Genomic DNA, 15,656 nt, shown 5'->3' with positions numbered 1-15,656 from the left:
GTACCCTGAGGAGCGATTGTCCTGTGTCCCAGGCAGTCCTTCACCTGCTCTTGGCCTTGCGGCCAAGCAGTGCCCCCTGAATAGTGGAAAAGTGCGGAACCATATTTTAAAGTGTTGTATTGTCTTTTTTAATGATCGTGAGGATCATGTGTGTTCATTATGGACATTTGGGACAGTGACATAAAGAAGAAGCTAAGGAAACCTGGAATCTTGCTGCCTGGAGATCAGCCCTGTTGATGTGGCAGATGGGGGTCGTGAGCGTGAGTGATCTGGGGCTCTCTCAGTGTGATGCATGGGCTGGCTATGCAGTCCAAGTCCTGGGCTGTCCCTCTATGCCTCAGTTCCCCACCTCTCAAGGTTAGTTGGACAAGGGCCTGGCCCAGAGTGAGTACTGATTGTCACTGGTTTCAGCACATGAGCCATTGACTAAGTATTAGTGTACTTGGGGGTTCTGAGTGTTCTCCTGTCATTTAATATTATTTTGGGTGGCAGTTTGAGTTGCATTGAATGGTTCTGTTGTATTTAATCACCTCCCATTCCCCTCCCCGTTGTAGCAGGGCTTTATTTCTGCTGTTACAAACCATGGTCGCAGCAGTGCGGCTCTCGTGACAACTTGGGGACACTCCCCAGGAGGCCTAGGCACACAGGATCAGGTCCGTCTGACTGCAAAGCTGCCCTCACCACTTTGTTACCCGCTCCTCCTGAGTCCATGGTGAGTGGCTTGAGCATAGACCAGTGCCTGCACCGTCTCCTCAGGACAAGTGCCTGGCAATGGACTTGCTAGTTCAGGGTCAGCTTGTAGGCGTTCTGCCCACAGCCCTGTGGGTGGGTCAAGGTGGGTCATGGCCACATGGCCTGCTGCATCAACATGCATGTCTGGGGATTTTGTTGAAAGTCAGGTTCTGTCCGTGTGATCTTCAGAAATGGTTCTCTTGTCCTTATTTTCAACATTCACATTTTTTCAACTTTCTTCATCTGCTGTTTCTCCTCTTTTTAGGTTGGGATGTTCGTATGATATATGTGCACTCCTTACGTGTATTTGCCATCCCATCTTTATCCATTATACCACATTTCCGTCGTTTGTTATTTGCTTTAAAAGTTTAAGTGTATTGATCTACTGAGGTTTGAGATGCTTTATGCAGGAATATTTGCTAATCACTTCCTTTGAGCAGGTGATGTGGCAGGAACTGCCCTGTACACCGAGGGGATAGGGCACAATCAGATGGAAGAGTAGGTGCTTCTTGTTTGCCTCAGTATTGCTTTGTGATTGTGTTAAGCATTTCAGAAGGTCCTGCCCTCAGGCAAGACTTCGCTGGCTAAAACAGTAACTTCCTTCTGTCTTGCCATTGTGTTTCTCTTGTGAGGAGAGTACTTATCTTGGCTAAATATGCATCACAGTAATGGCTGTACCCACTTAGCCTGGACTGTGGGCTTCACATGTGCTGGGAACTTGTGTTTTCAGAGCACCTGGTGAGAGAGCGTCTGTTCCTGGCTTCTCGACAGCTGAGCCTTGGCTCTGAGCCACAGCACCGTGGGCAGTGGTGGAGGGGGTCTTGTTCATAGGGAGGATGCGTGGGAGGGCTCTTGGACCAGCACAGCCATGTGACTTTCTGTGGAAAGGGAGAGGGCTTTATGGGTGCTCCCACTGTGGCAGGTGAGTGTGCTTCAGGCACCTGGGGGAGAGTGTAACCAGGGGCCCACCCTAAACCGCACAGGATGCTGCTAAGATCCCGTTCCGTTATGCGCTGTGGAGACGAGCCCTGGCTGGGGTCTCCCGGTGTCTGTGGGGCGGGGGTCCTTCACCCTCCAAGGAAGGCCAGTGTGCAAGTCTGAGTGGTTGGTGCTGTGGCTGGCAGTGCTGCCCACAGGTCAGCTAAGGGCCTTCGGGACAGTTTTTCAGATGTCCTGTGGGAACCGAAAACTACATCTGTGGAACCAGATTTTCTGTCCGTCATTTCCTCTCCCCCAGAAAATTCAACATATTTTTTTCTGAGCAAGTTGGACTGCATTCTTTAGGAAGGTATGATGGCTGTTTGTGCTGGTGGATGAAGTAGAAGTTCTGTGGTGATGGCCACACCTGCTCCCGGGAAACTGGTACTTTCCTGGGCTCAGACTCTGGGCAAGCAGGTTCGTGGTCTGACTGTTGGCTCCCCAGACAGCGCCATCATGTGCCCAGGCTCAGAGGCATCTCGGGAGACTCAGCCAAGTGTATCCCGGGAGATGTTATTCTAGGGTGTGTTGGGAGATTTGGCCCAGTGCATCCTGGGAGATATCATTCTAGTGCATCTCAGGAGACATGGCCCAGTGATCCTGGGAGACTTGGCCCCATGCAGTGATATTCCTTATGTGATGAGTTTGTTTTTAAATTAGTATAATTCATTACTTATCAAAACACATAACTTCTGTGCTGGCTGTATGATGATTTTTTTGTGGATGCTGAAAAGTACACTGGGTTCCTCCTGCCCTCTGGAGATGTGCATTTGTAAGCCTTGCAAGTGGGGACTTGGTGCTCTGAGGGTTAAGTCGTTTCTCTCACCTGGAGGCTCCTTTGTCCTTAGGCTATTGGTGTTAGACAAATGACATGCTGTCTAGAGAGAAGGGTATTTAAATTACATTGCTGGACTCTGGGTTGCCAAAAGGAAGCCCTCTGGGGAATCTTATATATTTGACATGTATTTGCAGTGTGTAATTGGAACCGTGAGAAAGGTCTTTGTTCAATGCTATTGAAGAGTTTTCTGTATTTTCAACCTGTTGGATCTGGAAAGAGTTGTTAGTTTTTGAATTCTTTTCTCTGATAATGACTTCTTATAAAAGCTTAGGGCAAAGACTATTTCTACTTCATGTACCACCTCCTCCCCCAAAGCTCTGTGATTGCTCAGTACCCTGCATGGACTGTGGCTGGTTTCTCTCTTGTCTTCCTGTCCCTGGATATCAGAGCTGGAAGCCCAGAGCATACTTTCGCACAGAAGAGGCTGGTGAAGGCCTGAGAGGTCGGGGGCAGCCATGGGCCTTGCCCAGGAGCAGCAGAAGCAGGCCCGACCCTGTCCTTCTACCCCTGGGGCATGGTACTTACTACCACCTTGGGATGAATTGGAGCCTAGAGCCCCACTTTCCAGTTTTCTTTTTGAAGAAATCCATCATCTTGCTTTCTCTCCTTCTGAGCTCTTTTACTTTGTGAAAGTCAAATTCCTTTCCAGTGACTGTGAGGCAGGTGTCCCACCGTTGCTGTCAGTGGCTGCGTAGTCGCCTCTCTCAGACCCCAGTCCAGCAGCGAGGCCTGTGTTCGTTGCTGGCAGCACGTCTTCACCTGCACTTGGATGCCATCCACTCATGTTTGTGGCAGGTGTTATAAATGGGCCACTGGAGGTTTTGAGAGAAAGATTTTGAAACTGCCCGTGTGCCAAGGACTGCGGTGGGACTTGCCAGGAGGCTTTGCCAGCCAGCTACGGCAGCATGGCCACATGGGTGGGCAGGGCCGGCAGTGAGACCCTGAGGCCCAGGCGGGCTTGGGTCTCTACTTCTCTGACCTAGCTCTGTGGGAGGATGCAGGAGAGCACAGGGAAGTCCAGTGCCTTCATGTCGGTGGAGGGTCAGGCAGCTACCCAAGGACATCACATGCGTATGTATGGGTGCCAGGGACCAAAGTTGGGGTTTGTGGGGGTCACCTTGCCACACAGAACTCAGAGCTCACGTTTCTCACCGATCTTTTCTCTCTCAAGTAGGGTTGAGGCCGTGTGCAGCACACGGCTCCCACTGCCCTCTCACAAACTGACCTTCCATTCCTTGAGACAGAGAAGTGGATGGGCCGGGGAGCAGAGCCAAGGAGTCTGTGGAGCGAGTGAAGACTGGCACCTGGAGCCACACACGGGTGGTGGGTGCGCAGGTCCCGACCCTTGAGACAGGGAAGTGGGCCAGATGAGTCTATGGTTGGACCTCCTAGTCTGCCGATTTTCCCACCAATAAATGCCGGTCAGCTGTGAGGGGGTCTGTGTTGTGCTGAGGCAGACATCTGTTAGTGGGTACAGATGACAGTGCGTATCCTTTTCCTCATGACTGGTCGACTTCACGAGCCATCTCACAATCACCTGGGGTCAGGCTCCCTCAGCTACTCGGGCCTCAGTGGCAAGCATGTCGAGGGTGGGGCCGTGTCCCTGTGGAGGTGGACTTCTCCCTGGGGGCCCTGAGCATTTCTCAGTGTAGTAGTTGGGTGCGACGTCCACCTGAAGTAGAAGTGGACAGTACTGACCGCTGTCATTCATAGTTGTCTATTTTGAAATTGATTTTGTCCAATGGATGGATAAATTGGGACTCAGCAGTTAGCATCCAGATTTCCCTCAGGCTATAGAGTTGCTGAACAGTCTTCCCCAGAAGTGTCTGGGCAGCTGGGTAAAGTGGCGGTTTTAGAGAATCTGGGGCGGCAGTGAGAGCGAGTTTATGCGATGCTTCCCCTCAAGGTGCCACAGCCTGTTCGTTTTGACATGCATTGGGCCATGAATGGGCTATGCTCTTAACACAGAGAGTGAATACGAACAACACTAGAAAACTAGGAGTAATTCCAGGTAAACTAGAACTTTTCCAGGTAAGACAAATGAAGACCAATTTGAAGCATTACAGATTTGGTTTAGTTCAAGTTTGGATAATAATTTTAAAATCGCTAATTAGATTTAACTACTTTATCTGAAACAGTTGTGGTAGTGTCCTCTGGTTTGGTTTGGCATTTATACATGCTCCGTGAGTCTTTTTATTTTTTATTTTATTTTATTGAAGTATAGTTGATTTATAATGTCATTTTAGTTTCAGGTGTACAGCCCAGTGATTCAGATATATATATATATAAAACACATATACATTTTTTTTCAGATTCTTTAACCCCTAAAAGTTATTACAAAATATTGAGTATAGTTCCCTGTGCTATATGGTAGGACCTTGTTGGTTATCTGTTTTATATATAGTATTGTGTATATGTTAATCCCAAGCTCCTAATTTATCTCTCCCTCCTTTCTCCTTCGGTAACCATAAGTTTGTTTTCTATGTCCGTGGGTCTATTTCTGTTTTGTAAATAAGTTCATTTGTACTATTTTTCAGATTCCACATGTAAGTGATATCATATATTTGTCTTTTCTGTGTCTGACTTACTTCACTTAATATGATCATCTCTAGGTCCATCCATGTTGCTGCCAGTGGCATTATTGCATTCTTTTTTATGACTGAGTAATATTCCATTGTGTATATGTACACTACATCTTCTTTATTCATTCATCTGTTGTTAGACATTAAGATGGCTTCTGTGTCTTGGCTGTTATAAATAGTGCTTCAGTGAACATTGAGTATACACGCTCTGTGAGTCTTAACTGTATGCTTCAGTTTTAGGAGGTAGACAAAGAGGGACAGGTACTCTTTCAGAAAGCTGAGCTTAGTTCCTGGTGTGCTGACTGGTGGAGGCAGACCCTGGTTAGCTTCAGTGGCTCCTGCTCAGGGAAGTTTGCCTGGTGCTCCCAGGGTATGATGCAAGGCAGAGAGGGCTCTGGGGACTTTGCAGGTGGGAGGGGTGGCATGCACCTGGTTGTGGCCAAGAGAGATGCGAGGCCAATGTGGAATTGGTGTAGTGGCCCTGGGGCACTCACGAGAGGGAGTCATGGACAGCTTGGGCTCTGCTCTGCTGAGGTGAGTCACTAGGCTAACCAGAGGCTGAGGCTGGTAGTGGTCTAACAGTGATGGAGGGGCTGGGCAGGGAGATGCTGGACCAGAGTGAAGGGGTCCTCTGCAGAGGTGTGGCTGCTATGGGTGGGGCAGGCCTTGACTGGACACAGGGAAGCAAGGAGGGGCAGGCCTGGGATGACCACTGTGCCCTGAACTGTGCCCCAGAGGGGCATGGGCCACTGGCTGACATGGGATGTGTGGGTGAGATGGGCTTTGTTTCAGACGTTGTGAAATTTGAGGGGCCTTTGCATATCCCGTGTGGGGTGTTGTACTGCCGTTGGGTTGAAGACATGAGAACTTGGCAAGAGAGTGGCTCCATGTTTGGAGTCCTCAGCATGCACGGAGGAGGAATAAGGCCAGCTCCAGGCGTGAGTGACCTTGGTGTCCACAGCGTGGGTGCCTGGCCAGAGCTTTGAGTGCAGGTGCCCTTGCGGTGCTGCTAATGTTGAGGAAACATGTTCTTGAGGTCCTCAGTCCTGGTTGAGATGCATATAACTGATAACACAATGTCTGAGATTTTTATTTTGGAGTACATTTATTTTGTGTAATTTCAAGTAAATTTATGTGAACATTTACAAATCTTATTAAAAGTAATCATCACATGTATACAAAATAAATGGTACAGAATCAAATCTGTTTTTTGTTGCTCTCTATGGAGAATCAAAAGTCTTTAGATGCAAAAGGCAGAGGGGACATTTGTATGTAATATTCATGGTTCTGCCATTGTTTCTTTTGATTTTTTGCCTAAGACTGTTTCTAGGTACATTTCTTTGGAAGATAATTTCTGTGATGATAGTTGCATGTGCAAATAATTGGTGCTTCATTTTTCTTAAACCTGTACCTTGAGTGTCTTTTCTCAGACTGCAGATTACAGCAGAGAGAGAAGATAGAGAAGAGAGAAGTGAGGTGCCCAGACCCAGGGGAGATCCCAGTCCAGATGTGCCCGAGAGGGTGGGGCTGCCGCAGGGAGGGCTGGTCCCCTCTGGCTGTGCCTTTGGTCACTTGGTGCATTTTGTGACCCTATCTGTCTCACCGCTGGCTCTCTGGCTCTTTCTTTGTTCGCTTTGTTCAGTGGTTGATCTCCCCTGCTGTCTTGTGCATCGACCTTCACACGCTCACACCAGTTCATGCACATGAGAATAGTGCATGAGTTGTCTGGGTACCACCTGCCCCACATGGGACGCTACCATGTTCCAGTTCTACCCTGGACATCTCTCGCCGTGTCTGCAACACGTGGCCTGAGGGGTGGTGCTGCTGGGACAGGGAGACTCTGGCCGTGTGCACAGATAGAAGAATGTGCTCCCACCCCTGGCCTCCCGGGGGGCGTGGGCTCTGTACCTGCCCGTCCACTGTTGTGCTCAGTGGCCCAGTGTTGGATGGTGATCCACGGAAGCGGTTCTGCCCTGGTGCCCGGGAGCTGGCATGTGCGGCCACGCCATCTTCTCAGAACAGATACTCATTTTCACTTTATTTTTATTTTTTTAATTTTTGCGGTACACGGGCCGCTCACTGTTGTGGCCTCTCCTGTTGCTGAGCACAGGCTCCGGATGCGCAGCCTCAGCGGCCATGGCTCATGGGCCCAGCCGCTCTGCGGCATGTGGGATCTTTCCGGACTGGGGCATGAACCCGTGTCTCCTGCATCGGCAGGCGGACTCTCAACCACTTTGCCACCAAGGAAGCCTTCATTTTCACTTTTAATACTTCTCTAAACGCCATGGGAGCTGTTTAGTGTGCTTTATGGCAGCATCGTTGTCTGTTTCGGATCAAACTATGTTCAGTCTTCAGCATGTTCTTTCAGAGAATTTCATTGAGTGTGATTTAAAAAAATTAATACTCTACCTTTGAATTGTTAGTTAAAATTTTTCTGAAGGTTATTTCTATTACATTTTACTATTATAATCATTTTAAGAGGCTTTAAACAATTGTTCATTTATAAAATTAATTCAGTACCTTGATACTTTTAAAACCCTATGCGTGAGTGTTATGTATTTTCTTTTTCTTTTCTTTTTTTTTTTTTGCGGTACGCGGGCCTCTCACTGTTGTGGCCTCTCCCATTGCGGAGCACAGACTCTGGACGCGCAGGCTCAGCGGCCATGGCTCACGGGCCCAGCCGCTCCGCGGCATGTGGGATCTTCCCGGACCGGGGCACGAACCCGTGTCTGCTGCATCGGCAGGCGGACTCTCAACCACTGCGCCACCAGGGAAGCCCTGTATTTTTTTTTTTTAAGGACATGTCTCTAATAAGCAAACCTTTCCCAAGTACTTGAAATACATGAATCTGATAAATTTAATAGGTAAATACAGTACAATTTCAGCTCCCTTAAACATTACAGTGCTTTTACCATGTGTCTTAAATTCTCTCCTCTCTTTATAAAATCAAAAATTACATGTGCACTATTAAAAACTCAGTGAGACATTTTAAAATGGAACCAGAAGGACAATCTGTATGTACTTCAAATTACTTTAAATATCACAGGTGTTTTAGGTAAGTAAATGTATCTGGGTTATCCCTGAAGTTAGCACAGAATGACCATGGGCTTTGCTTTGTCGTCCTAGTTCTCAGCCCTAAAGCTCGGTGAGGTCACAGATGCCCTCTGAGCAGAGCTAGGACCCCTGTGTAACGGGTCTCCTCCCTCCGAGCTTGCTCACCAGCTGATAACTGCAGAATTAGAAGCCCGTCTATCGTTCGTGGGCCCCTTGACAGCAGGACTCCAGGGTCCGGTGTCCTCTGGATCAGATACTCTTTCCTCATCAGAAGGTGTCCCAGGTGGTGCTGCTCACCCTCCTCCTGCTCCCGTGAAATGCCAGCCCTTTCCCTTGCTGCTGGTGGCCTCTGTGTCCCTTTGTGTCTCCTTGGGCCCGGCAGCGTCCCTTTGGTGGGCCCCGCAGGCATGTCCGTGCCGTTCTCTAGGTGTTTTGGGGCAACTTTTGAGAAACGTTTTCACCTGAGTTGAGCTGGTAGACTTGTGTTTTCCTTGCAGATGCCCTTTCTGAGCAAGTCGTGAGTTTCAGAGTGACTTTGGGTGGGACCATGTGTGTTGCTCACACCTGCCTCTCCGGGGCTGAGGTGCCAGCAGGGTTGTGGTACAGTAGGTGCGGCGTCTGTGGAGCTGAGTGCCACTTTGGGCCACATCACGGTCTCTGTCTCCCATGTGCAGTTGTCGCCGTGATCCTGAAGGCGCTGACATACGAGGAGAAGCGGGGCGCCTGCAGCGTGGGCTCCAACGTCAGGGACGCCGCCTGCTATGTGTGCTGGGCCTTCGCACGGGCCTACGAGCCTCAGGAACTGAAGCCCTTCGTGGCCGCAATCTCAAGGTAAAGCCTGTTAAATGATTTTCCAATCACTGTGGAGGAGTGACAGCATTGGCTCGCCTGCTTCACTGCAGTGAAAACCAGCTCAGCCTCACAAGGCTGGAAAAATACATTTCCCCTGGTTTCCCGGACAGAGCAGTGAGGGCAGCAGGCTGTGCCACCCGCGTGGGCCTGAGCCCTACTTTTAGGATCCTATGTTTGTGCCCTGGAAAATTCAAAACAGATATGTCCTCAGTATAGTGATGTTGTGAGTTAATTTTTTCCCTGTCTCCTGTTGGACTGGAGTCCCTTTGACGTGAAAAGGGAGGTCAGGTCTCTGCTTCTGGTTGTTGATTAAGAAGCTGGAGGAGGTGGCCAAGCATGGCGGCAGCCTCTGGGTTAGTCATGGTTATAACACTGATCCGATGGCTTTTCCTAGGAGATGGATTGCAACATTGTTCTCAGGTCCTGGAGGCTGCATGCCACAAAGGAGGTGCCATGAAAAGAGCGGGAGACCCCCCAGGTCTCAAAGCATCCGCACGGCAACTCTGTCCTGACATCCTCCTCCTTCTCCGGTCCGCGCATCAGGTCCCTCCCACCTTCTGAGCACCAGCTGGGCCTGGGGGAAAGCCGCGGAGGGCGTGGGCCACTCTAGGGTCCGGAGAGGGTCCTCAGACCTGTTTACTGCTCCGGATGCGTGGCCAGGCTGTATCTCTCACTCTTTACCCTCGCGTGAAGGAGGAGCCTGCAGAGCAGCTTGAGGATTCTGACCCCTGCTTAGGGAGACGCACTGCTTCCCAGGAGATTGTAAAGGTGTCTGACCCCTCCTGGTCCTGTCCATCCTTGGGAGGGGACGGGTGGGGTGGGAGGGCAGTAGGCCTGTGGAGATACCGTGGCCTGAGAGGCCTGGCTGCGGAGACCAGGCTGCCTGTGCCTTTGTCCCTTGTTCCTGCCCTCGGGTGTGCGTTCCCCACTCTCTCATTGCTCTGCCAACTGAGATCGTTTGCTGTTTAATGCAGCTTCAGGGAAGGCACTGCCTACTGCTTTCTTGTTCTGCTCCTCAGCTTTTTGGAAGTTGCTTCTGTAACTAGAGAATGAAAGCAAAAAAAGTGTGTTTTGCTCATTGTTTACATCAGCAGTCACAGGATGATGAACCCTTAGATGGGTGCTGTCTCATTCAGTGTCACGGCTTCCCACTCCTCCAAGGACACTTGCCTGGAGCTGAGCCAGGCCTGGCTCTGCAAATGCCACGCTGCCTCTGCCAGAAGCAGATGTGGGGGAATCTGGCTCCAAATGGTCATTCCCATTTCAGAGTTAAATCATCCCGACAAGGCTTCTTTTTTCAGTTTAACCTTTGTGGCTGAGAGCTTGGAAGGTTTCAGGAACCTGGGCCCCTGCTTTCTCCAGGGACTCTCTTTGGTTCAGCCCAATGGGAGAAGCATTGCCAAGGGCTGAAGGGTCAGTAGAGGCATTGGGCACAGAGGTGGGCGGCCACCTCTCACCACGTCCTCTGCTTCGGGGAGAAGCTTCTCATTGCCCTGTAGGTGAGAACGTCAGAGTCACAAGACCTCGTCACCAACTTGGAGAGAAATAGTGTGAAGGGTCCTGAGTCCTGCTGTCCCTTCTGTCATACATGGTCCAGAGAGCAGGGTTCTGTGCAGGCCCTGGGCTTGGGAAGGGAGCCTCTTTCACCCAAAAGCAGATACCATTGCAATGCTAATCTCAGCAGTGGTTTTATAATGCAGAGTACCAGCTGGTGAGCAGAAGTGCTGGTAAGTGTTAAACCTGGCCCTTGCTCACGTGGCGTGACTGTCAATATGGATTCCCGGCGTGGGCGGCCCTTCACAGACTCCTGTCCAATTTTCCTGGAGGCTGAAGGGGCACGGGCACATCTTACTTCAGGGTGATGCCCTGTTATTCAGAAAAGGAAAGACCCCCTTTGGCGAGAGGGTTACTTCCTGGAGCTGGCGCCTGTTGGGAGAGGGCTTTGAAGAGACCAGCGACCCCACTGGGTGGAGGCCTGTGTGGCCCACCTGTTGGACGAGGGTGATGCAGGTCTACTTGCAGCTGAGGGGTGGGCTGAGCCCTACTGTGGGTCCCCCGAGGGAACTGGAATGTGCGGGGGGACAGAGTGCAGGTGGGTGGTCAGGACACCAAGCTTTCTGAGCTGGGACTCATTTTAAATAATGGTGCTCATCACGAGGGACAGATCACAGCTACGTGTACTGGTGGCATCGTCCGTCCGCAGAAACTCCTTTGATCTCCTTTGATCTCCGTGGAGGCTGAATTTCCCCGACGTCTTGGGTACGCCCAAGCAATCACTGATGAGTTTACATACACTGAAACCACCAGCTTGCAGGGGAGCCCAGAGACTCCTGCTTCACAGCCCTCCTAATTTCTCCTAATTGACCCTGGAGTTAGTGCCTCATGGAGTTTCTGCTCAGAAAGGCCCCTCTTGTCCCCTTCCCCTGTGCCTATTCCCAGGACTGGATCAGCAAGTGCCTGTTGGAGCCATGCCTGGCAGCTTTCTCAGTCCAGTTTGGCAGGTTCCGAGGGAGCCTGTGCTCCAGCCTTTCCCGGTCCATCTAGACGGCAGGCCCGGTGGGTGGAGCGGGCAGGCGGGCGGGCTGGAGGGTGAGTCATAGTGCCAGGTGAGTATGCAGGACGCTGCTGGCGCTCGCTTCCCTGCTCCAGGAGTATCGGTTAGGGTGTGTCCTTTGAGATCAGCCTCCCTTGGTTTGTAATAAGTGACCACATTTTAATTGTCAGCTTTTAAGCCCATTCATCCTGGCACATGATAAAATCTTGATATCTTTATACTTTCACAAACTCTTCAGTAGGTCCTGCAAAAGTAGACAGTTGAGATCAAACTGTAATTCTGTAAATGAACTAGAAACATCTGATGAAAAGAATCAGGTGGTGGTAATAATGAGGCAGGGCTGGGCTCAGCCCATACAGAGGAAGAGGTCAGAGTGTGGCCGGCCACCAGCTCAGAGAGCCGTGCAGGGAGGAACGCTCACCTTCCTAAAGGAACTGCTCTGGCCTGCTCCCCTTCCTAAAGGAACCTGAGGAACTGTTTTTCCCCCTCACCTGTGAATATGTGCTTACCCTCTCTGTTCTGTAAATACCAAAAAGGAAGTTTTTAGGTCATTTTAATCATGGTTTGAATTAGTGTTGGTCGATTTTGAAAACCTGTATTTCCTAAGCGTTATATTCAGACACATTAAGAGATGGAATAATTATTTTGTGGATAAGTACATAGGCCTTCCTGAAAAGCCAAGTGTAATTTAGGGAGAAACACATAAAGTTAAAATGGTAGAGGATGGTTGTGCATTATCTGGAAAGTACCATCTCACCAGTAATCAAAAGCTAATTTGCAAGAAAAGGAAAAAAGATCCCTGTTGCCAGCATGTGTGTTGGTTGTCACCTTCTAGCGATTTTCTCACCTGAAACTCTTTTGTAAGCTGAGCTCCTGTTGACATCAACCCTGCAGGGCCCCTCCCGCACCAGGGGCAGTGCCCGACTCAGCCTCGCGGAGCGAGCTGGACAAGCAGGGCAGCGTGGGCAGTGCCTGGGGATTGGCTCCCAGATCTCTTCCTCGAGGGCAAGATTGTCCTGAAAAATCAGGAAATGGCAAGCATTGCTCAAAGCTACGTCTTGTTCCCACTCAGCGTTTCTTGATGACAGACTTCCAGGGGGAAGATAACCTTTCTGTTTTTCGAGAAAACTTAAGTGGCAATTATTGACCAGAGTGTTCCTCCCTGTCCACCTGTTAGGTCTCCCCTCAGACTCCATTTTAGCTCTGCTGCGAATGAAAAGAACTTTAAATATGTCTTGTGTTTCGCTGTTGTGTCAGCTGGTATGAGCTTTGATTCTTCTGATTTAGAGAGAGCCACAGGCGCGTCTTGTTTTTTTTTTTTTGTGGTACGTGGGCCTTTCACCGTTGTGGCCTGTCCCGTTGCGGAGCACAGGCTCCAGACGCGCAGGGTCAGCGGCCATGGCTCACGGGCCCAGCCGCTCCACGGCATGCGGGATCCTCCCAGACCGGGGCATGAACCCATGTCCCCTGCATCGGCAGGCGGGCTCTCAACCACTGCGCCACCAGGGAAGACCGCGTCTATGTAATTTATTCCAAAACCAATGTGACTTGAAACTTTCAGACAACACGGATGGGTAAGAAATTATTAGTCTGATATTTTAAAAAGTTTTTGACTTTGAAATGACAAGGTTACTGTTACTTAAGGTAAAAAGTATATTTTGTATTTTATTGCTACAAAATATTATACAAACTAACAACAGTTGAGTTCGGGGTGAGATCTGCTCTTTGCTGTACCTGCTAAAACCAGGTGCCTGGAGCTCGGAGCAGGTCCAGGCACGCAGCTCCCCTGACTCGGACAAGAAAGAAAGTCCCTTTCTGTTTGACACAGGCCATCTTTCTGTGCTGGGAAATCCTGGTGAAGTATTACTTGAACTCTCCCAGCGAAAGCAAACAGGTGAAGATACCTGAGAGTGTTCCAGCCCCAGTGGCTGTGGTCGGTGTGGTCCTTGCTGGCTACAGTCTGGCCCCTGCACCTCTCTCTGAAATTCTAAGTGAAAGCACATGACTCATGCTCAGCCCCATCCTGCTGAGGAAAACTTCACAGCACATGGGACATGGGGGCCCTGGGGGAGCTCTCATGTTTATATTTAACCCATATTGTCATACCTACTATTATTTGAAACATGCTAGTATTTCTAGATAAGCCAGTTTTGTTCTGAAAGTGTGAAATTAGAGTAATTTTCAAAATTTAGTCCAAATCAGAACAGTATTTAAAACTTGTTGCATTCCTAGGTATATACACAGTGGATTTGTTGAATTAACTTGAGTTTATATTTGACTAAGAGCTGTGCTTTTTAAGTGGTTTTGTTATATTTGTCCTACTGTGTTCTGTGAAGTTTGGTAAAATATGGATAAAGCAGCCAGTATTTGAAGCCATTTACTTGTGAATGCAGAAACAACCTGATGGAGGCAGTTGGGCCTGTCTCTAGTGCCCCAGGGTCAGGTTCTCAGGCTGTAGCCAACGCAAGCCCTTTAGAAGCTGGCCTTTGGATGAGCCTCACCCTGCGTGTCTGAGTCGGTGGCCTGGCCCTGTGGCCCTTGTGAGCTCGGGGTCTGCTCCTGTGACCACAGGCAGGGTGTGTTCACCGTGATGGGACAGGAGGCTTGCGCCCAGAGGCAGACCACTGTGTGTCATTCAGGGGGGTTTCTGCTGGGCTCCCACGACACACTGTCTCTCCAGGAATCATTGCTGTGTGGCAAGTGACCACAGGGACCGAGCCAAGTGGGCTGGGCCTTGCCATGGGGGCGCGGGAGGCCCACAGACCCACCTCAGACCGAACACAGAGAGGGGTCTGCAGGAGAACGTAAGCGGCGTCACCTGTGGTGGGACGGGGCCTGGGCCCCGTCACTGCCAGGTAACGATGGGGGGAGCGTGTGCTGGTAGAGTGAAGGAGGTAGAGCCCCTTTTCTGCGGCTGCCGACTGAGGTTCAGGGGAGGGGCTGGAAGGAAGTTAGCGCACACGACAAAGCTGGGAAGGACCCTTCGGCACAGGAGTTCATTAATGTTTTGGCTCAGTCACAGCGTAAGCGGACAGACTTGAAGCCATGCTGTCTCCATTTGGCCCCACAGAGCAGGCCCCGCAGGCTGACCTGCACGGCGCGGCGGTGGCACAGAGTGGAACTTGGACTTGGCTCAGTGGTCTTGGCTGCACCAAGGAGCTAGGTTGAAGTTGGGCCCAGCCTGCCCCGGGCAGGGCCAGAGTGTCCACAGCTGGGAGTCCTGGTGGTCAGAGCGGTTTGATGCATAACTTAGTAGTGACCTTACAGGGGTTATGGTGGCCTGTAGGGTTAGGATGGCAGGTGATTTTAAGTTTCTTCTCTACGTTTTTTCCATTCTCTCCTCATTAATCAGTGTTCCATAATTAAAAAATTGTAATTTAGGGTAAATATATTGACAGGAAGTTTCCAGAATTTGGTGTAAAATGTGAACTTTTGGTACAGAGGCAGTATAGATAGGTCAACAAACATTTTTCTGGTGTCAGATGCTAAAGGAAAGCAGAAATTCTTGGTTAGTATCTTTTCCTAGAATACATATGATCTTATGGAGTTTTAAAAAGGCTCTTATTGGGACTTCCCTTGGTGGCGCAGTGGTTAAGACTTTGCGCTCCCAACGCAGGGGGCCTGGGTTCGATCCCTGATTGGGGAGCTAGATTCTACATGCATGCTGCAACTAAGAGTTTGCATGCCATGCAACCTGACAACTAAGGAGCCCGCCTGCCACAGCTAAGACCCAGCACAACCAAATAAATAAATAATAATAAAAAATAAAAGTAAAAAAGGCTCTTAACTTTTATGCAAATATAATACTTAAATTTCCATCAATGATGAGAATACATTTAGAATAAAACACCAAACATGTTTTTGTTAAGAACAGTAGTGTATATACATTAATCCCAAACTCCTGATTTATCCCTCCCCGCCTTTCCCCTTTGGTAACCATAAGTTTGTTTTATATGTCTGTGGGTCTATTTCTCTTTTGTATGTAAGTTCACTAGTATCATTTTTTTTTAGATTGCACATATAAGCAATATCATATATTTGTTTTCAGCTTACTTTGTATGGTAAT

The 15,656-nt window shown here is 49.6% G+C and overlaps 1 protein-coding gene across 1 annotated transcript in view; it reads left to right on the top strand.

Annotated features, from left to right (window-relative positions):
- TBCD (tubulin folding cofactor D) overlaps positions 1 to 15,656 on the top strand; it is a 181,426-nt gene that overhangs the window by 93,263 nt on the left and 72,507 nt on the right. The window contains exon 14 of the mRNA XM_007456808.1: positions 8,859 to 9,015. Coding sequence (XP_007456870.1) covers positions 8,859 to 9,015 — 157 coding nt within the window. The remainder of the gene's footprint in view (positions 1 to 8,858; positions 9,016 to 15,656) is intronic.

Source organism: Lipotes vexillifer, unplaced genomic scaffold (genome assembly GCF_000442215.2).
Source record: "Lipotes vexillifer unplaced genomic scaffold, Lipotes_vexillifer_v1.1 scaffold299, whole genome shotgun sequence".
Classification (NCBI taxonomy): domain Eukaryota; kingdom Metazoa; phylum Chordata; class Mammalia; order Artiodactyla; family Lipotidae; genus Lipotes; species Lipotes vexillifer.
This window is presented reverse-complemented; position numbering and strand designations above follow the sequence as displayed.